The sequence below is a fragment of the Malaya genurostris genome, chromosome 3 (assembly GCF_030247185.1).
Source record: "Malaya genurostris strain Urasoe2022 chromosome 3, Malgen_1.1, whole genome shotgun sequence".
NCBI lineage: Eukaryota > Metazoa > Arthropoda > Insecta > Diptera > Culicidae > Malaya > Malaya genurostris.
Window position 1 is genome coordinate 108,197,557 of NC_080572.1, and position 21,052 is coordinate 108,218,608.

At 36.8% G+C, this 21,052-nt stretch overlaps 3 protein-coding genes across 11 annotated transcripts in view; 1 reads left to right on the forward strand and 2 right to left on the reverse strand.

The window, feature by feature from the left end:
- LOC131434735 (protein transport protein Sec31A) overlaps nucleotides 1-7,364 on the forward strand; it is a 31,025-nt gene extending 23,661 nt beyond the window's left edge. For all 4 annotated transcript variants that reach the window (XM_058601798.1, XM_058601797.1, XM_058601800.1 and 1 more), the window contains 3 exons: nucleotides 6,175-6,630; nucleotides 6,692-6,763; nucleotides 6,821-7,364. In XM_058601798.1, the coding sequence (XP_058457781.1) occupies nucleotides 6,175-6,630; nucleotides 6,692-6,763; nucleotides 6,821-7,009 (717 nt within the window). In that variant the 3' untranslated portion in view covers nucleotides 7,010-7,364. The remainder of the gene's footprint in view (nucleotides 1-6,174; nucleotides 6,631-6,691; nucleotides 6,764-6,820) is intronic.
- A 3,909-nt stretch (nucleotides 7,365-11,273) lies between these two features.
- On the reverse strand, nucleotides 11,274-13,053 carry LOC131437998 (bcl-2-related ovarian killer protein-like). The gene is made up of 2 exons (XM_058607728.1): nucleotides 12,673-13,053; nucleotides 11,274-12,333 (listed from the first exon to the last, which is right to left on the reverse strand). The coding sequence occupies exons 1-2, from the start codon at nucleotides 12,775-12,777 to the stop codon at nucleotides 11,734-11,736; spliced, it is 705 nt and encodes a 234-aa protein (XP_058463711.1). The 5' UTR covers nucleotides 12,778-13,053; the 3' UTR covers nucleotides 11,274-11,733.
- Nucleotides 13,054-19,556: 6,503 nt separating this feature from the next.
- LOC131434860 (bcl-2-related ovarian killer protein) overlaps nucleotides 19,557-21,052 on the reverse strand; it is a 126,838-nt gene continuing 125,342 nt past the window's right edge. For all 6 annotated transcript variants that reach the window (XM_058602079.1, XM_058602077.1, XM_058602075.1 and 3 more), the window contains 3 exons: nucleotides 20,143-20,594; nucleotides 19,768-20,076; nucleotides 19,557-19,713 (listed from right to left, as the gene is read on the reverse strand). In XM_058602079.1, the coding sequence (XP_058458062.1) occupies nucleotides 19,558-19,713; nucleotides 19,768-20,076; nucleotides 20,143-20,562 (885 nt within the window). In that variant the 5' untranslated portion in view covers nucleotides 20,563-20,594 and the 3' untranslated portion in view covers nucleotide 19,557. The remainder of the gene's footprint in view (nucleotides 19,714-19,767; nucleotides 20,077-20,142; nucleotides 20,595-21,052) is intronic.

Consider the following 21,052-nt stretch of genomic DNA (forward strand, 5'->3'; position numbering starts at 1 on the left):
AACCAGTATAACAAAAAAATCATATTCGTGCTCTTGTTGCAACATAGTTTGGACTTTGTCGTATCAGAACTAGTTGCGGATTGCTACTTGGGCTTCGAAAACACTACTATCTTGGAGGATTGAACGAATAAAAAAAGGTCTCAAGATATGTGCCATTACCAGCAGAATTTTTTTTATACCTTCGAATTTACGGGCCCCTAAAAAGTCCTGGCCCGGGGAATCCCCACTCTCGGCGGACCTGACCATAAGACCTTTCATTTGAACCTAAGATTGAGAATATCAGTTCTGCCATCTTTGAGAAAAGTGAGTGATATCCATTATTTAGTATATGACTACTATCTCCGGTTGGTTATCGAAAACCGGAAATCAGTTAATCCGAAATCGGTTTGTTTGGCCGTCTGCTGACAATGACTACACATTGGAGAAGTTTTGAGGTCAATGTAGAAACGCCATTAGTGTCACTTGAAACAGAATGGTTAAGTGGCAATTAACAAACTTAGAAAAACGGCCATTGGTGCAAAACGTAAAAGCAGTTTTCTTCGCAGTCGTTGAGCGGAAATCCAAATGAAAAATATCAGTTTGTTTGGAACATAATTCTAAACAAATTGATGTTTTTTTCTTGAAATTCATCAAGTAGAGTAGCGGAGGAACCTGATTTTGCGTTTTTAACAATGGCTGTTGTAAGTAGGGTAAGGGCTCCCTATTTCATCTCATTTGTAAGGACGTTACCTTAAAAACCTGATTTAACCACCAAATTCACTACGATTTTTTCATATTTCTGTTTAATTTGCCTTGCTCCACATTGGTAATTGATTCACATTCCTTGGAAATTGAAATAATAATTAAAAAATCAGCTAAAAACACTTCTGATATGTTCACTACTGTGCTTCTAATTTCATCTCAAAGGTTTTATATTTATCCCATCGTTGGTTCTTTTTTTCATCCCATAAATTAGCAATGGCGACAGCAATCAAAACCAAAATATTGCACTATTACACTCTCAGGTTCAAAATGTCAGAATTTTCCTTAAAAAGAGCCTAATGCCAACTATGACACAACACACGATATTTTAAAAAACAGTTTGGAATCATTTCGACGTTTAAAATTTTTTGGATCGTTTTTATTACCTTTCGTTTCGAATTTAAAATTTTACTCTGCAGTTAATTTGGAGAACTTAAAAAAAAAAACAAAATAGAATTGTTACTATTTAGGCATTAGCCATTCTAAAAACAAAATGCGGAACCAGAGATGCCATTCATACAGATTTATCTGTATTGTATAGATTTTTGCGTTCGCGTTCGTTAAATCAGATTACAGATTTTCTAAATTTAATACAGAATTGTAAAGGTTCATAAAAAGTGAGAAGTAAAACGTTAGACTTTTCTCTCTGAGTATCTATTAGTATTTGATTGCAGTACTTCTTTAAAAGTTTAATAATCAACGGACAAATCACATATTAAAATGGAAATCTTTTGTGCAAATGTTTGATGATAAACACTGATAAACATTTATATTAAAACCAATTTGAATTTGATTTGAATTTGATTCATTTTATTAGTGAGAATAGATAGAATAGAATAGAACAGTTACATATTTTCTATGAAAATATCTGGAATCTCTGTGCACAGCCGATGAAACACACACATTTAACAGTGTTATGGTTATTTGATTAGTATTTAACACGCTCTATTTGGTAATATTAGAAACCGAAACAGTTTTATTTATATATAAATATCAATGATATAACTAAACTAATGCCACGGATACCAAAAAATACTTGTTGATGATAGTGTAAAGAAGAAAAAATAATTATTTTTATTTAACATTATGAGAAAACTTGGCAACCTTGCGATACGAAATGAGATGAAAACAAAGTGAATTAAGTTAATTTTCATCTCATATTTTTCATTACTTTCATTGCTTATCAGGTAATTTCAGAAGTCTTTAATCGTAGGATAAACAAGTGGAAAGTGAACATTACTAACTATAAAGTCATCTAACATTGAATAGTGGTGTAATTATGTGAAATAGTCATGTTTTGAGACGAATCGATTAGTAAATATACAGAAACATGATTAATTGTAAAACTTCAGACGAAAGTGGTTTCTAAATCAAAAAGTTAGTTTATTTTAAATGAAAAAAGCGATCGTTGAAGGTTTTTCTCAACTATTTTTTTCAATTGGAAAGTGTGACAAAACCTAGAATAAATGTTTTAAAACGTGCCACAGTTTTGTTCATGTACGTTTAAAGATATGATTAATGTTCAAAGTTATGAGGTGAAGGAATGAGATGGAAATTGGAGCGGAGATGAAATAGCCCTTACCCTAGAACCTTAAATTGGAATGTAATGTCAAGACTTTGCTTCAGCTGAGGGTTGAAGCTACACTACGGTAGAGATAACTTGGGTAAAAACCTAGTTGTAATGGATGGATGATCTGCCATACATTATGACACCTTTTTTTTAAGATGTTTGAGCCAATGATAAAATGGATAAATTTTAACAAACGACTTTAAAACTAAACATTTTTCAAGTAATTATGTGCATATTTCCATACGTATGTAAATTGATCAACATGTTCTATACCCCTCCCACCCCTGAAACAATTCTCTGGGTACGCGACTGAATCGAAAATATTTTAAAGTTGTTATCAAGGGCTGAGGACAGTATCGTAAAGTGGTAGGTTTTTTACTATTTTCCCGTTTCAAATTAAATTTTCTTGGAAACGGTGCAGAATATAGAAAAACCCACCTGACAATGTCTTCGAAATTTAAATAATAAAATGTATGCTGGCAACCCGGTACAGTGTGTGTCTGTGGTACAGGAATAAAATGTGTCTGTGAGTGATTTTCCGTCAGTTACCACAAATATAGCGACCCCTTGATAATGATAAAATTAATCTTTTTAGGCAACACTGTTCTGGTTGCTATGCGTTATTTGTCAAGAAACCACAATTATAGAAATAAACAAACAAATAGGAAAAGTATCCCGATCCATTGTCAGTATCCACGAAAATGCAAGGAAAAAAAGATTAGGTTCGAAATAAAGCGATATATTCTCTTGTGTGCAGTCATGTATTTCCAAATCTGTTGTAACACAAAACAAAACTGAATTTTCAATCTTGTATATTTGCTAATAATCAAGTAAAATTACTGTTTCTAGAACTCGAAAAAAATGTTGAGCAGGATGTTTATTTCGTCTATTATGCATTCAATTAAGACCAAAAACATTATTTCGTAACACTGGAAGAACCCTCACAGAAGTTTAAATCAATGAGAAAAGAACGATAATGAAATTGCTGCGTTCTGTGATGTTCTGTTAGGGTTAGCAAAAGTCATAAAAAAAAAGTTTGTCTCAATGGCGTGAAAAAATAGTAATACTGACGATACGATCTATTTATAGGAAAGTCTTAGTCGCATAATTCGAATATTTTATGAAAACTATGTAATAGTTTCAATACATTATTGAACTTTTCTAATAGAGATGGTGTGAGATGCTGATGTAGTTGATTGGTAACTGCTATGCTATCAAATTTCCGGTGCATACAATTACTGGTGGTGCAAATAAAATGATATAACATATCTGTATCGCAAAAACATAGCGCTTCACTTAACTTTTAAGGACCGATTCTTGTTCTTAGGTACAGTGTTAAAATGCGCGACTGTTATATCGATTCGGAGTTAGTTTTGTCTATCTACATAAACATGCCTTTGAACAACAGTATCCAAGGTATCTGTTATTCGAAATCAATAATTTATCAAATCGAGTTGCCAGTTTTATCAAATTTTCGAGCAATTTCGTTTTGACATTTCGAGTTACTGAGGGGTAGTCAGATTTGCGATACAGTTTTAATAGACGAGTGGCAGGTCGTGTCGTCGGCTAAACCAATATAAACACTTCAACTTTCTGAAAAAAAAAAACGAGCACAGCAGGCGCGTGCGTCGAATGCGATTTTTCGACCCGCTCCCGTCAACATTATTCTAAAATTTGTTTTCATAGAAAATTTAATAAACGAAATCCTTATAGTTGTAATCGAATGGTAATTCTTTTGTAAGTATACGTTTTTTAATATACTTTTCGTATGTAAAGACGCGTGAGTTTGTAATTACAGAGAACTAGTGTTTGTGATGATTTGATTCCCAATTTTACAGGAATAGTGTAGTTTTATTTTATTGTTTGCACATAATGGTGAAAATCAAATCTTTTATACTTGATTCTATGTTATCATATGATCATATCGCCAGCTTAGAACGAATCCTAAACCTTATACCTACCCAAATTTCCAACTCTGCGAACACATTCAACTTTTTTTTTCAATTAAGATAAAGTGGGGAAAGATGCCGCACTTTTCTTTAAATTAACATAAATTGAACAGGAAGTAACGAACCGTTACGGTGAATTTTTGAAAATACTATAAGCATCATTTTTTAATCCAGTATATTTATCAAGAGAAAGATTGATGATTATCATAATAAATTACAAGATTTTTTTCTTTGGGAGAGATGCCGCTTTGCAGGGTGAAAGCAAATAGGAAGTTAATGTATTTTCGTTATTCGTTAAAGATTTTCACAGAATATAGGATCGAAAGTTGAGAAGAATAAATACATTTCTTGGCTGCTTCCAATTTTTCGGGTGACCACAGATTTAGCCTTCATTTTATGTTGGTTTCATAATGAAAACTACCTCTACCGCTTAATTCCAATTGCCGATAAATTTTTTTCTGTTATTGAAACAATATCTTCGACAACCTCCTATCTGTCACGAAAATAAGTTATGTCGTTAATCTAAGATGGATTTGAAATGAAATTCCGTCTTTTACGCGGCGCGAAATAAATATGTTGGTCACTGCAAATGAACTAACAATACAGTATCAGTTATGAATATTTACAGATAAAATATAATTCGCTACTTTTACTTACCTTTTCGTTGTCGTTTTACTGACGCTCACAGTTCTAGAGCACCTACAAACTCGCAAAACTACTTTCACTCTTTTTTAAAAATCATTCTTGGATTCGAATTGGTCATTCGTGTAAAATAAAAGGTTTGTGATACTGAAAACGTGTACATAGCGTCATCTAGGCTAGAGTATGTAAAGTCTGATGGCTTGCAACCCCTTTCTGGAATTGCTCGGCTTTTTACAGTCTTTGTTCGTTTCTGTCGTCCGTGCTGCCTATGTTCGCATGCTTATTCAATCTTTTCGTGGAATTTCCTAGGGCAAATATCAAAAATGTGATCATTGGCAGCTAGTAAGCAAATGTGAAGGTTTGTATTGTTAATTAAGAATAACTCATGCTTGTGCTCTGTTCGAGCGTTCCGATTCGCAAACTTTCACAGACATTGAATTGGAATGCCGGTTTTTAGCATTTACCAACGTTCTTATTAACACCTAGTTTGAGGTTTTATATTTTTACGTCTCCAGAATAATTAAAATTTGTCTGCAATGATCTGTCGACTGTCTGAACAGGATCTATAATTCAAGCGATTATGTAGTCTCAATTCTCATTGTGACGACCATGCTTTATTGGTTTATATGGTCTTGTTTCATATTATTACTCATTGTTTTTATTTTTCGAAACCTCCCATTTTCATCAACTTCAATATCTAAGACTAGACAAACAATTGATCAATTAGCAAACTCACAAATTTGGTACCTATCAATTACCGTTGTTTAGAGACATTGCGGAGCAAAAACGGATTTTGCCGATTTCCAGGTCCCTACGCTCTGCCAAAATTCGACTTCCCATCTTCTAGACGCCGATTGTATTAGAGGAAGAAACTTGGACGAGATGTTCATTTTGCGAGTAAAATACGCATCTCTTTGTCCGAGTGATAATCTTAGATTACTCATTGCTTAGTTCTCATTTTATGTTTATCATTTATATCTGAAACTCGTAGAAGTGGTCAAGAACATACTACAAATTTAGTAACTCCCCATTAAGCGTAGTTAGGTGAACTCTAAAGCAAATTTTTATTGGTTCAAATACCACTTTGTTCTATTGATGTTCGTCATGGAGAAACGCCTGCGATAACTTTGTTTAAACCCATCAAAGAAAATATTCTAAAAATCATCAGTCCTTCAAACCATCATGTTTGATGCCTTGCTTTATTGTTTCTTTCTTCATATTTGTATTAGCAAATTTCTATTGCAATTAAAATTTTGTGTTTCGTTTTTCCAGCCCAAAGTCGAAAATGCCCAGGTTGCTCCAATAACATCTCCCATACCGGGAGGATTTGTGCCCCAGCAACAGAATGGCTTTCCTGATCCGAACAGTAATTACATGTCCGGTCAATACTTGCAAACTGGTGCGGTTCCTGGAATGACACCACAGCAGCCTGCTATCTTCAATCCAGCTGCTCCAAACCAACTACAACAGCAGACTCCCGGTGCTATCAACTATCAAGGCTTCCAGCAGAATCTGCCCTTTCAGCAACAGCAACAGCAACCATCGAATCAAATTCAACAGCCCGTGAATAATAATATCAATGCAAATTTGATGCAACAACCTCTGTCAGCTACACCGACTGTTCCCGAGCTCCCCAAACAGAAACCCCCAATTCCAGAGGAGTACATTTATCTGCAAAAAGTATTCGAAGAGCTGAAAAAGCAATGTATCGCTGCGGCTGGAAATCCGGTAGGTTCAGTTGTATGGTTTAAATGAAATGTATAGTTATCATTTCGTCTCCTTTTCGTAGCAAACAAAACGAAAATTAGAGGATGTCTCGAAAAGGTTAGAAGCTCTGTACGATTTGTTGCGTGAACGAAGGGTAAGTTGGAGTGTTCTAGCGACTGGGAGCAATTATTCACAAACCTTTACATTCCAGTTATCTCCTAGCACGCTCGCCTCACTAACGCAGCTGGTGCAATTGATTCAAGCCGGAGATTACGCGAACGGAATAGGACTCCACACGCAAATGGTATCTGGACTGGATTTTTCCCAGATTGCCAGTTTCATGCCCGGCATCAAAGTTTTACTGCAGTCCGCAATGCAACTGCAGGTTTATTTACGATAAGCTCGATCTAGTGTGTTTAACAAGTTATTGGAAATCAGTAATACTAGGTAATATACGATATAATATTAAATAGTATGTTATTGTGAACAGGTCAGAGAGAAAGCTTGCATTTAATTTCTCATTTTAATGTGGTATTGTTTTTGATCAAATGGTTCTCTCGTTAATTTCCTTTTTCGCTCGTACCATGTATGACTGCGTGCTTGTGGAAGCCATGATTAAAAGTTAAATTTGCGATCGTTCTATTCTATTCAATATATATCTTTATTTACACTTAACTTCGTTGTATTTACCGTATATTTTTCTAACCGAAAATAATTTATATTCACGAATAAACTCAATTTACGACTAATTGAAATATCCTTGTTTTGATTTCATTGTTTTCATTATTTCAGACTTAAAATAATCTAATGTTGGTAGTATCACCATGATCACTTAAAATAATGCCTGGTTCGTCATAAGCGATTCTGTGAGAGGTAAGTACAAATTTTGATCACATCAATCATGTTCGCAACGGGCATAGCTTGATAGCCTACCTGGGATCGATTCGCAATCAATGTTGCTCGAATATCAAAAATACAACGAATGTCAATGATCATCGCTCGCTTTCCTTCGCCTTTGTTCGATAATCGTTCTGGTATTCGGACTTGTCCATATATTCGGGCGCGAACGAAGCCGACGCTGCTTCGTTACTTGCACGAAAATCTATTCCTTGCAGTTGTTATTGGCATTGGACATACCCCCGAATGACTTAACGCGAATATCGAACGAATATTCATACAGCGATCATCGCCAAACCTAATTCGCGATGATCGTTCGTGCTGTCTTTGAAACATGCAAATTAAGATGTTTCCCCCCACACTATCACCATAGTCTTATGTGTATGTGATGAACCATATTCCAGCATTCTCCCATTACTGCTACCGAACGAGATATGATGATTTTATTAGATGAAAAATGCTTCGCGAAGAATGGAAACCAACGATCTTCGCCGTGACGCTATTCGAACCAATTCGAAGAACAAAATAAATGAACGAATGACAAACGAATGTATAAAACGAACATGCAGGATGTATACCAGCAGCGAAGAATGGATTAGTATATTCGGGTTCTCTACGATTATTGCTTATTCCTTTTGCACCCTTCTCTCTTTCGAGCAGTGAATAGTTCAACGTTGTTCGAGACTGGCATATTCGAAGGCAGTATAATCACAGCGAGGATGCGTGAATGAATTAGTTACACGAAGAATATTTGCAACATTGTTCGCAATCGCTACCATGTGCATAAGACCATATTTTATAGTCAGAAATGTGAAAAGGCCTTTATAATTGAAACAAAGAATTAAATGTATTTATAATTTCAGCTCAAGATGCTTTTCGAAAAATTTTACATTCAATTCCAGTGTTCAGATTTTTACAAGTAAGGTAGGGTTCATTTAGTGGTTTTGGCACCGCGTGGGAATAAACTGGATGTGCAAAGTGCACATACTTGTTTCACGATAGGGATACTACCTACAGGCTACAGTAATGCTTTTCTGCAGATCTTGAAAATTTCAAATTGAATTTCGTCCTGAATTGCTAGAAAATTGACATCTTCGACCTTGACCTCTACTCCTCGCCTTTGGAAATGTTTAGAAGACTTTTTCAAATACTACTTCCAACCTACAACCACAAATTTAGTATCGTTTTTGTCTTATCTGATTGATGCCGTGGACCAATCCTCATCAACTACCGAGTTATGAAAGTCGCGGGTTATTAATCAGTCTCGACAAAGGTAGGATTGACAGTCCCGTTTTGCTCAGCGACCCAGAATTCTCCGCAACAGTGCTTTTCTTCGACTTTCTATACGACATATCAACGGTTGCCGTGAACGGTTCTGTTATTGGTTTGCAGAGATCGTTCAACCGTGTTTCATCTGGGTATGATTTTAATGTGTCATGATGCAGAATACGTACAATTTGCCTGAATATTATTAGGAATTCTCATTGGGACCGAATTGTGTCTGTTGATAGATTGTAAATAAATAAACCACTGTTAAAAGTCCTCTTCAGTTTCAGGAAAATACTGGAATGACATTTTTGATCCTGGACAAATAACACCCCTGTTCTGCATTTCGATCGATTTGGAAGAATTCAATAGAATGCGTAATTTTACATTCACATCATCACTCTATTTATCGTTAACTGGACCAATCGAATAAATTCATCAGAAAGTACGTATTTGTGTATAATCTGTAATAGTTTATTGTGTCGTATGCTTCTTTGTCAATGTAAAGGCGCTGCGTGGGTACGTTTCATGACCGACACTTCTGAACTATTTGTCGAATCGCGAATATGTGATCTGTAGATGCACGGGTTCCAGTAAATCCTGCTTGGCACGGCCCAACGAATTCTTTAGCTATCGCTGATAGACGACGGAAAAGATTTGCGAGCAGTGCTCAGAATTGTGATTGTGCAGTAGTTGAAACATTCCAGTCCATCGCTCTTTTTACAGATAGGCCTTCCATCAATTTTTCCCGTAAAATCTTTCACATCTTAGAAATCATTCAGTGTAGTGCCCTTGCCAGTACATCTCCTCCATACTAAAGCAGCTCACCTAGAAATTGATTTTTGTTATTCCATAGCGAAATTGCATAAGGGTTTCAGGTGAACTATCCAGTTGAACATTCCAGTTCTTGCCGGGGACTGCGACAAGGTGGCGGACTCTCATGCCTATTATTCAACATCGCCCTGAGGTGTAATGAGACAAGCCGGACTCAACGACCGGAGTACGATTTGCATGAAATACAATCAATTTGGACATTATCGCTAAAAACTTTGGTACGGTGGCAGAGCTGTACACCCGTCTGAAAGCAACAAAGGTTGAACTGGTGGTGAATGCGTCCAAAACAACGTACATGGTAGTAGGTGGAACTGAGCACGACAGGATTCATCTAGGAAATGTTGTCATGATAAACGGTGGTACCTTCGAGGTAGTGGAGGAATTTGTCCACCTCGGATCTTTACTAACGGCTGACAACATTGTGAGTCGTAATATACGAAGACGCATCATCAGTGGAAGTTGTGCCCACTACGGGATCCAAAGGACGATGCGGTCAAAACAGATTCACCTCCGCACCACATGTACCATGTACAAAACGCTCATAAGACTGGTGATCCTGCACGGACACGAAGCATGGATCATACTTGAGGAGGACTTGCAAGCATTTGGAGCTTTTGAGCGACGCGTGTCAAGGACGATATTCGCCGGTGTGTGGCAGCGAAGGATGAATCACGAGGATGAACCACGCTGCACTCTACGGCGAACCCAGCATCCAGAAGATGATCAAAACCGGACGGAGACGGTGGGCAGGGCATGTTGCAAGAATGCCGAACAACAATACTGCAAAATTGGTGTTCGCCACAGATCCTGTTAGAACAAGAAGGCGTAGAGCGCAGCAGGCAAGATAAGTGGACCAGTTAGAACGTGATCTGGCGAGCATTGGGTGTATTGTGGCGTACTATTGTTGTTTACTTGGGGATTTACAAAGTTCAATGTTCCTGTCGTCGGGTATTGAAAAATAGTTTAACCGACAGTTCGCTACCTTATACCTCTTTCGAGACAGTCGCACTATAAACACCTACGAACAGAACAATGTAGTGTTGTGAGCAATAAGATGATTTTGAAATGAGCAAACATTTTGAACAAAAGGCACTGGTATCACCGGATCTTCGCAAAAAATGCAATCGCTGTTGACTTTAAGCAGCGTAAAATTCTACCGGCTATACATAAATTTGAAACTTTGCTCAAAAAATAAATGTAAGTCGATTTTAAGCTTGTGATGCTAAAAAGAATAACAATTTGCACTATGCGAAGCATGAAAATATGAAATATTTCATTCCAGTTTATATGGAAGATAATGCTATACGTATTCGAGAAAATCATGTTGCCTACAATTGGCTCGGTAATTAATACAAATGTAAATTTTTTGGATAATTTATCAAAAATCAATGAATAGTTAGTAGAAATCGGTTATCCTTGCGACACCAAAACCCCTCAATGACTACAATGTAATGACGGCGAGAACGTCGTCACTTGTGTTAGTTTAACACCTCAGCGAAGATATTGCACTTCGGTTCAAAAGCTATAGCACCGGGAAATTAAATAAGAAAATTTATGCAGAAACGGGGGGGTAAGCGAAATGATTCAATCTTTGACGATGGAAGAATAACATTTCGAGTTACTCGAGACATTTGGATTTTACATACAGTGGGATAAATGCTATGTGATGCGTTTTTAAGGTACGGTTTTATTTTTCTTCAAACCATAATCAATATCATGAAAAAAGTAAGAATGTAGGTTAGCTATTCGACGCTTTGAGCATTAGTATCACTTGTAGTTGCAGATGGAACGTTTTAAAGGGATTGGAGACTTTAGATGTAAACAGATAATTATTCATAAGTCAACAGTGAGTATGCTTAAAGAGCACCTTTATATTTAACATCGACAATATCGTACCAACTAGCCAACAAGCGAAATCTATTATTTATTGCCATTTCCCTTTTTATGCTTCTGCTATAAAACAAAAATTAAATAAAGATTGTTTCCATTTTAAGTGTCGTGCTTATATGTGCCGGTGCATACTCTGAAATAATTATTGATAAGCTGGTAAAATTACAAATCACAATCAAACTTTTTATCACTATCGCAATCTATGTATATAAAATGGACGCGTGTTTCGTTGATTCGCTAATATTTCGACAGGTAATTGTTACCGAGATGTTTAAGTAAAACCGAAATTAAGTAAATTACAAAGATTGTGGAGATGGTGATGGTCATCCAACCGAGGAATGTTATTTCGGTTTGTGGGGGATGAACATGATCCAACAGTCCTAGCCAGCCACCTTTCTCGACCAGCCATGTACTCAGGTCTTCCTCGATCACATCGGTTGTGCCCTCGATCAATTGGTGTAAGTAGTCGTAGTGTTCCTGTCGAACGCAATCCACTGCTAGTCCACCGGCAATTGCAAACAATGAGATCACCTTACCCCAGGTGATTTCAGTTTTAAACAAATCCTTTGCCACCACATGCAGTAAATAACCAACTGAATCGGGTTCTGTCAGTTCTCCCCATGGTTCGAGGGAAATCTGTCGACTTACATTGCTGTACAATCTCGGATGCATGCGTTCCAGCTCTTCACCCATTTCATTCAAAATTGGAATAGTTTCACGGACAACAACACAGTTTGGAACTTCCATCGTGCTTCGTAAGCGTTGTAGAATTTTCCTGTTTAGTAGACCAGCTCGCTTCAGGCGTCCTCGAATGTATTCACCGCAGAGACATTTTCCCTGTTTCAACATGTAATCAAACGAGTGGAAAAAAAACAAGTGTTATATGTTTGGTTGACCTTGAAAAAGATCGCACAACCGTGTCTGTAATGCATGCTTTCGTATTTATCGTCGGGCCGTTTGAAGGCATTGCTAACGACTAGAATGAAACTATCATTTCACTACGATTCATTTCAAATAATCTGCCTCATTTCTTTTATTGCTTCGATTAAGTAATGTTTTAAATGTGAGAAAACACGGAAATCACAATGTTATACTGATAACATTGTTACCTTTCACACTTGGAACTTTACGCCGAATGATCGAATATCGCACGGATTGTAAAAAATAAAAACCTACCTGACTGATCACATCCTGAGCCGTGGTAAGATGATGAATTGGGCTGCGACGATTGGTCCAACCGACGACGTTGGTAAATTTGTTAGTTGGTGTTTGCGTTGACATTTTAGTGCCCCGCCGACAAAAGGGCAATTCACTAAGAAGCAGCACACTCAATTTCTGTTGTGGGAACAACCTCTGATTCGCTCTTTTTTCACCAATAACTGTCCATCAGCTGGGGTCACAACCGCATCCGGATTATGGTACTGCACTATTTGACAGTGGTTAGATAATTTTGTCGTGACCAGCTGCTACTGATGCTATTATAATGTATTTTTCAGCATTCCGAGATCGGGCATAAGATCGCGATCGGACAGTGCGATCGTACTAGTGTGAAATGTCAAAAGCAAACTGCTTTCGGCTGTATGAAATCAATACCGATAAGCTGTTTATTATTGTATACATATAGATCAACAGCAAAGGTAAATGACCTGAACCTCGATCGACTGATAAGCAAGAGCATTTTGCAGAATCAATTAACTCATTCATTTTCAAGTGTAATGAAATCAACATTATATTCATAAACATTCACAAATTTAAATTTTCAGTCATTGGTATTCAGAACACAGTGCTTGTACCCTAAGCTAGGTTTTTTTTCTATCATTCATCGGTATATGATCACGAGTACAGTGATGCCAGTGCTGTCATCGCATAGAGGATTATAGGGCTAGTGGATCATAAGTAGAAGAAGCCTTTAAAGTGATGGTGCAGATTTAAGTTTAGAGTGAATCATGACTCAATGGTTTGATGATCATTAGCATGGAACAATAAGGATGAAGACTTTCGCTTCGGAACAATTTGAATAAGGTCAACTATTAAATGTCGCGTGTTTTTTTCATAACGGCTAATAAACCACATCCACTTTGAAGAGAAACTGCAGGCCTTACTGTTATTAAGTACCAGTGAGTACCTAATTAACTGTCAGCGAGTACCACAACATTTGTCGTGTTTTTTTATGAAAGCCTGCTGTACGCAAGATGAACCAATCGTTATATTATGACGTTTTCGCTTGATGCCAAACCTAACCCAGTTCCCTAACCCTAACTGCTGTTAAACTGATTGTTTGAAGCCAGTTTCGAACTTATTCCGTTTTTCATTGACACTGGTGCCGATTTCATTGAATAACACTGGTGCGAACCCGACTTCCGGTGAAACCCTCAACGAGTGAGCACGTTGTATCGTGTTAGTGCGGTAAAAAATTGAGTATTTCACGAGAATGAAAGGATTTTCATCCGTACTTTGACGACTCCACGTTGTCACATAGCGAGGTTTTCATCTGTAGTCCAGTGGAAAGAAAGTCCATTGGACTATAAACGGAAATTAACTGGCAATATAGCTAAGTCGCTGTGCCATCCATCGGTGTCATCTCAAGTGAGGTGACGCCACCAGAAGTGAAGAAGAAGCAGAAGTGCGAACCCAACATAGTTTCGTGGAAAGTGTTCGATGAATGGGTCAGTTTCCGTTTTCTCAAGCGAAAATGACATTAACAACAGCGCCAGGAAAAAAACCTGTTGTCAACATCCACTTTAAAGCGGAATTCCGAAGGATTGAGTACTGAGAGAATAATATGAAAAAATAACTAATGCCGTTTTTCATTGAAAAACACCGGTGGCGTGCCTGTTAAAAAAATAAAACATTGATTTTACAGCATAAGCTATTGATTTACAATTAAATCTATGGGTTACAATACATTTTATAGTATCTTGACAATTTTTTTTCATTTCCAACGATTCAATATATTGTTTTTACGATTCTTCTTGAATTTATTGTACACGTGGTGTTTCAAACAATATGCAAACCGACGACTGCAAACTGTACATTTGATTGTATTCCCAGAAAACATGTAGGGTAAGGGCTCCCTATTTCATCTCATTTGTAAGGACGTCGCCTTCAAACCCCGATTTAGCCACTAAAATCACTGTAACTATTTCATATTACTGCTTCATTCGCCTTGCTCCACGTTGAAAATCGATTCACATTTCTTGAAAATTGAACTAATATTTATAAAACAGCTAAAAACACTAATGATGTTTTCACTACTCTGCTCCTAATTTCATCTCAATGGATTTTTATTCATCCTATCGTTGATCTTTTATTCATCCTATAAATTAGCAATGGCGACAGCAATCAAAACAAAATATTCCACTATTACACTCTCACCCGCATTCGCATGGCTGCCAGATGGCTGACTAAACGCTGCCAGCTGGAAAAATATGGCTTGCAGACATTCTGGTGACCGACTGCCTTACCGCTGCCAGATATACAACTCAAACGATACAACCGTACCCACCAGGATTTTTCCACATTATTGTTATTGGTAAAAAAATTTACTCGTTGAATTATCTAATTAATGGGGCAATGACTTACGGAGATCTAAACAACTATCTTTTAACATCGTTTTATTAGTGAAAACAGATAGAACAGATATAGACTTTCTATGATAAGTAATACATATTTTCTATGAAAATACCTGGCATCTCTGTGCACAGCCGATGAAACACACACACACACACACACACACTTCACAGCGTTATGTTGGCGTATAGCGGAATGAAACCAGTGCTACTAGATTTGCCACAATGGTTATTTCATTAGTATTTAACACGCTCCTTCTGGTAATATTCGAAGCCAAAACAGTTTTATTTAAATATTAATATCAATAATATAATTAAACTAATGTCACGGATACCAAAAACATACTTTTTGATAATAATTTGAAGAAGAAAAACAATTTATTTTTTGTAACAATATGAGATAACTTGGCAACTTTGCGAAACCAAATGAGATGAAAACAAAGCGCAATCAAGTGAACTAAGTGAAAAACTTTCATCTCATATTTTTAAAAACTTTTATTGTTTGTCGGGTAATTTTTGAGATTTTAAATCGTTAATTAAACAAGTGGCAAGTGAACATTACTAATTATGAAGTCATCCAGCATTCAATGGTAGTGTAATTGTGCGAAAAAGTGATCATGTTTTGAGACGAATCGATTAGTAGATAATCAGAAACATGACGAACTGTAAATCTTGAGACGAAAATGTGTCCTAAATTGAAAAATGAGTTTATTTCAAATGAAAAAAACGATACACGAAGAACTTAAAACCATTTCTTGCAATAGGAAAGTGTGACAATAGCTTTTGTAATCATTTTGAAACATTTCACAGTGTGGTTCAGGTAGGTTGTAGAATATTATTCATGTTCAAAGTAATGAGGTGAAGGGATGAGATGGAAATAGGAGCTCAGATGAAATAGGGAGCCGTTGCCCTATGAGAAAATTTTATGATTCGAATTGTTACGATACTTAACAACCTATACATTCACTGTGAAAACAGAGTAGGCGTCGCTTAAGACGGATGTCAATTTTTTTTCTACTTGCTCTAAAGAAAACAGTATTCTTTATTTTTACAATAATCAAACTAGACGTAGTGATGTGTGATTAAGATAATACAATAAAAGTTTGTTATAATTTTAAACTGTGAGCGAAATCTGGGACTAGACAGATTGGCTCTACATTTTTGTCGATGAGACTCAGAATTGTCAGAAACATTTACGTGTGTAGTACAGAATGCAAAAAGCTTTACAACGTGAGGAAACCGGTAAGATTGTCTAATATTTTCTATATATTAAGTTGTTTGAGATACTTATGCTATATATTGTTCAAATGCTGACATTGTTATTCTTGATTGCGTTGGTAATTGGTATATTTATTTATAACAAGAGTAATTTTGTGTTTCGCTTAGGTCGGCATGCCTCGGTCGAGTGCGAGTTCCTAAGCGTAAGTTCGGAAATCTGCGCTGAGAAAAACGCGTAACTTCGGAAATTTACATAAAATCAATCGCGTAGATTCAGAAATCCGCGCAAGAAATACGTAAAAAGAAATGAAAGGCCACGCGTAGTCTGTACATGATCTTTTATGATGTCAATTCTAGATTAGTTGGTAAATCTATAAACCTGCACGGGCAAAATTCCAAATTTCGAAATGAGCAAAACGAGTCATGATTAGGGGAAAATAGTTACACGATCCTGACTAATGTCACAAATGATGTACATTCGAATAGCAAACCAGTGAAATGCACAACGAATTTATTTTAGTCTGAAGAATAAACAATTAAAATATGTTTTTTGAAAACTCTCGAGACCTAAAATAACGTGTTTATTTGCATCCAAGTTTTGATTTTGTGTTTCAGAATTTAAACATTCAAACGAACTGCAAGAAAAAACACATGAGAATCAAACCTCTTAAAAAGAAACTCTATGTCGAATTCTTGCAAATATCGGGGATTGATTTTTCCTTTCCTTTTTTTTAAACATTACTTGCAAAATCGTCTTATTTTGAACATTCAGGTAAATCAATACAGCTTGAGGGTTCAAAGTGATATCCGGATAGAAAATTGGAGTTGCGTGCTTTAAAAGAAATATATTCCTTAAGTAACGCATTTTTGGACCATGATTAATTTTCATGAGAGAAGACTTTTTGCTCATGGTCTCATGAGAAGTTAAAATAATTGGTTTCATGATTTTACAATCATGACAGCAGTAACGGATTTCATTCCGTGTAATTAATTTCTGATTGTTAAATGAACATTTCTCGGAATCAAGTAAAAAAATTGGAGTAGTGATTGTATTGCAATATAAGCTTTTTGTCATAAATCTATAATTCAGAAGAATCGATATCCGCGCGGGAAGAAAAATGGAGTTATGAGTTTCGGATGAAGTAGCGCATTTCCGATCATAGAGAATTTTCATGGAAGAAGAATTATTGCTCGTAATTTGGATTACTCGGATTCTAAAACCATAAATAATTATCAAGAAGATAATGTGATACTAATTAACAGGGTCTGAGTGTTTAGTAGAATATTTATGATAGAATAATTTTTTTTTAACATTGAATTCTACTATAAGTACAGGGTCCGCCATGTAACTTTTTTTTCAAAATTTATTTCTCCATATTAGTACAATCCTTCCGGGTAATTGTGGAATATAATTTCATTCAAATGGCTGCCTCGGCTGGCCTTGCAGTACGCCATATGGTCTGTCCAGTTTTTTAGTACACTGTTTGCAGCTTTATTTGAGCTATGGCTGCACGAATGTTGTCTTTCAAGGCTTGAATTGTCTCTGGCTTGTCCACATAACATTTATCTTTGACAGCTTCCCAAAGATAAAAGTCTAACGGCGTCAAATCACAACTCCGAGGCGGCCAAACGACATCCGAATTTCGACTGATAATTCGATCTTCGAAGACTGTGCGCAGAAGATCGATCGTAGCGTTGGCTGTGTGGAACGGAGCGCCGTCTTGTTTGAACCAAATGGTGTCCAAGTCTTCCTCTTCAAGTAACGGGAAGAACCAATCGCTAATCATGGCGCGGTAGCGCTCGCCATTGACCGTGGCGGCGGTTCCTGCCTCATTTTCGAAAAAAATGGCCCAATTCCGCCAGACCAAAATCCGCACCAAACCGTCACTCTCTGATGATGCATCGGCTTCTCCGTGATAACGTGCGGGTTTTCCGTCCCCCAGATGCGACAATTTTGCTTATTAACATACCCGCCGAGATGAAAATGTACCTCATCCGAGAAGACGATTTTTTGGCAAAAATCGGCGTCTTCTTCAAGCTGATCGCAAGCCCAGTTGGCACTATTTTCACACGTTCCTAAAGCGTTACACAGCCATTTTCGTTCAGCGGAAGGTTAAAACTAAGTTTCTGTTAAATCAGAAGTGACTTAAGGTTACCAATGTCGAAATATCCGCTAGTTAAAAAAAAAGTAGGACCCTGTATATCACGTCACTATACACATTCAGTATATATCATAACAACACTTTTAAAAAACAGGTATAAAAGATGTCACATCCCATTGGCTCAACATGGGATTTTATACACGTTTTTCCTTTTCTCATATAGAAAGGTTATGCAATCACTTGAAAAACCGACTAGTGAAAATTGGCCCGGAGGGCCAAGTGTCATATACCATTCGACTCAGTTCATCGAGCTGAGCAATCTCTCTCTCTCTCTTTTATTATGTATGTTATGCATAAACAATCTCTTGGTTTCTTTCAAAAATCGAAGAGAAAAATTTGAATAGAATACCATAATATTATATGTACATGAGAAAGGCATCATTACACCTGCCTTGGTATTACATTCCTGTAGCGGAATTTGACCTTCTGTTTCAACAGACTTCGCAGCCGATTCAGAGTGTGCAGAGCATCATTACACCACTAGGTGGATTAAAACAGGTATTTTTAAAGTGTTGTTGTGATACATACTGAATGTGTTTAGTGACGTGATATACTTATAGTAGAATTCAATGATTTTTTATTCTATCATAATGTGATAGTTTGTGAAATATTTCGTCAATATTCGGAATATTTCTAAAATTGTTCTTCATTACATCTCTTTATAGTTATCTAGGAACTAGGAAAGTTTTGTTACTCGAATTCCACGAATCAATGCATTTAGATGCAGAGCACACACAGAAGGAAGCAAAAATAAATATAAAAAAAACAAATGTGCTGACCTGTTAATTATCATAAGTTGAATTTAAAGTGTATTTTTACCGCTGTGTTATTTGTGTTCACGTAGTAAAATGTTGCAAATATTATAAGCTTTCATAATCCAATAGCAAAGTAGCTCATAGAACCGACACAATTTAAGAGAACAATACGCAATGTGATTGTGCAGTGATTGCAACAGTAAATTCTTCAATGCTTTTCAATCAAATTTTAAATATCAAGATATGTTTGATTGTTAAGCTTTGATTTTGTTCAGCTACAGTGCAAAATTTGGTAACATTTGAATTTCAACTTTCTGGCAACAAGTTTTTCAGCAGAAAAAGAAAAAGAACCAGAATTCATTGCGTGAATATATTTGGAAATAAATAAAGGCCTAGTGCTTTTAACAGAAACACTAAAACGAATAAAAAAACCACTAAACTAGCACCAACAAAGCACCGTCCGGCGAATGTGATTTCTTCTTGCGGTGGTCGCACCTTGTTCACAAGTCCAAGCTAAAAACGGGAAATTTAGATTCATTCCAATTCGTAATAGAAATTTCAACTCACCCAACCACCATTCTCGGAAATCCAAACGACAAGTTCGTCTTCAATCACATCCGCCACACCTTCGATCAGTTTCGGTAGGTAGTCCGGATGTCCCTGGCGTACGCAGTCCACGGAAAGTCCTCCAGCTATTGCAAATAATGAGACTACCTTTCCCCAGGTGATATCATTTTTGAACAAATCCCTAGCTATTGCACTCAGCAGAACCGGAGCCGTTTCAGGGGTCTTAAGTTCTCCGCGACCAATTCGCGTTAGCTGCCGCGCTATTCCATTGTAGAGCCGCGGATACATTCGTTCCAGTTCGTCGCTTACCTGAAATAATTGTAAATTGTGTCTATTCAATTTTTTGCGAAAGAAATAAGTCAGTGAAAGATTTACACTTAATAACGCAGGGAAAACCTCACGTACTACGTGTATGGATGGTGTGCCTATAATACTCCTAATTCTTTGCAGTCCAAGTTTTCGGTTGAAAACGCCGGATTTTTTCAGTCTACATCGGATGTATTGACCGCACAGACACTTTCCCTGTGTGATAATGTCCTGCGATGGAACGACTGGTTGTTTCCAGCCGATTGTGCTAGACAGCTTCCGGGTGACGACATCGCTAACGTTACTAAGACGACGTCGAGCTGCCGATGCCGTACTGGTTGCTTGCAATGAACCCGGAGAGAGGGAATCTCCCAGTAAAACTGCTGAATGTAAGCTTGCCGGAAAACTGAATTTTCTGCGCGCTAGTAAAGGTGCGCCTATTCGATCTGGCAACAGGTGATTATTAAAGTTGACCGTTGTTTCAGCCATTACTATTGGTTTTATGCTGACGTCGAGACGATCTGCAAATGGGTAGAAGAAATACTGTTTTAGGTAGTTAGCAATTTCGAAGAGAAATTTGTGATCAATGAAAACTAAGGGCGTTTTTACTTGTAGATAAACTGAACTCAGCTTTGGGTCTAACTACTGTCGAAAGTATGGTTAGCATCGACTTTAAGCGAAATTGATATAATTCTTCGCTCATTTTTCACACCAATTGATTCAGATTGAATCGAGTAGTTCACAAAAGCATTCTTCAGTGTTTATATCACATAGGGTAACATAGAGTATTGTGGCCCACTTTAGGATTGCTTTTATTTCGACCCACTTTGTAAAAATATCCACTAAATGTTGTAATATCTTTGGTAATTTAATGTGATTGGCTTCAAATTGATCCATCATGGGTTACTTAGCGTCGATTAAATCCATATAGTTTGTTAGGTGGGCCAAAATAGATGAAGTGGCAAAAATACCTCTGTTA

Coding starts and splice junctions, on each gene's coding strand:
- LOC131437998 (XM_058607728.1), bottom strand. CDS start 12,777: ATGTCAACGCAAACACCAACTAACAAATTTACCAACGTCGTCGGTTGG. Junction 12,334..12,672: donor CTCAGGATGTGATCAGTCAG/GTAGGTTTTTAT, acceptor ATGTTGAAACAG/GGAAAATGTCTCTGCGGTGA.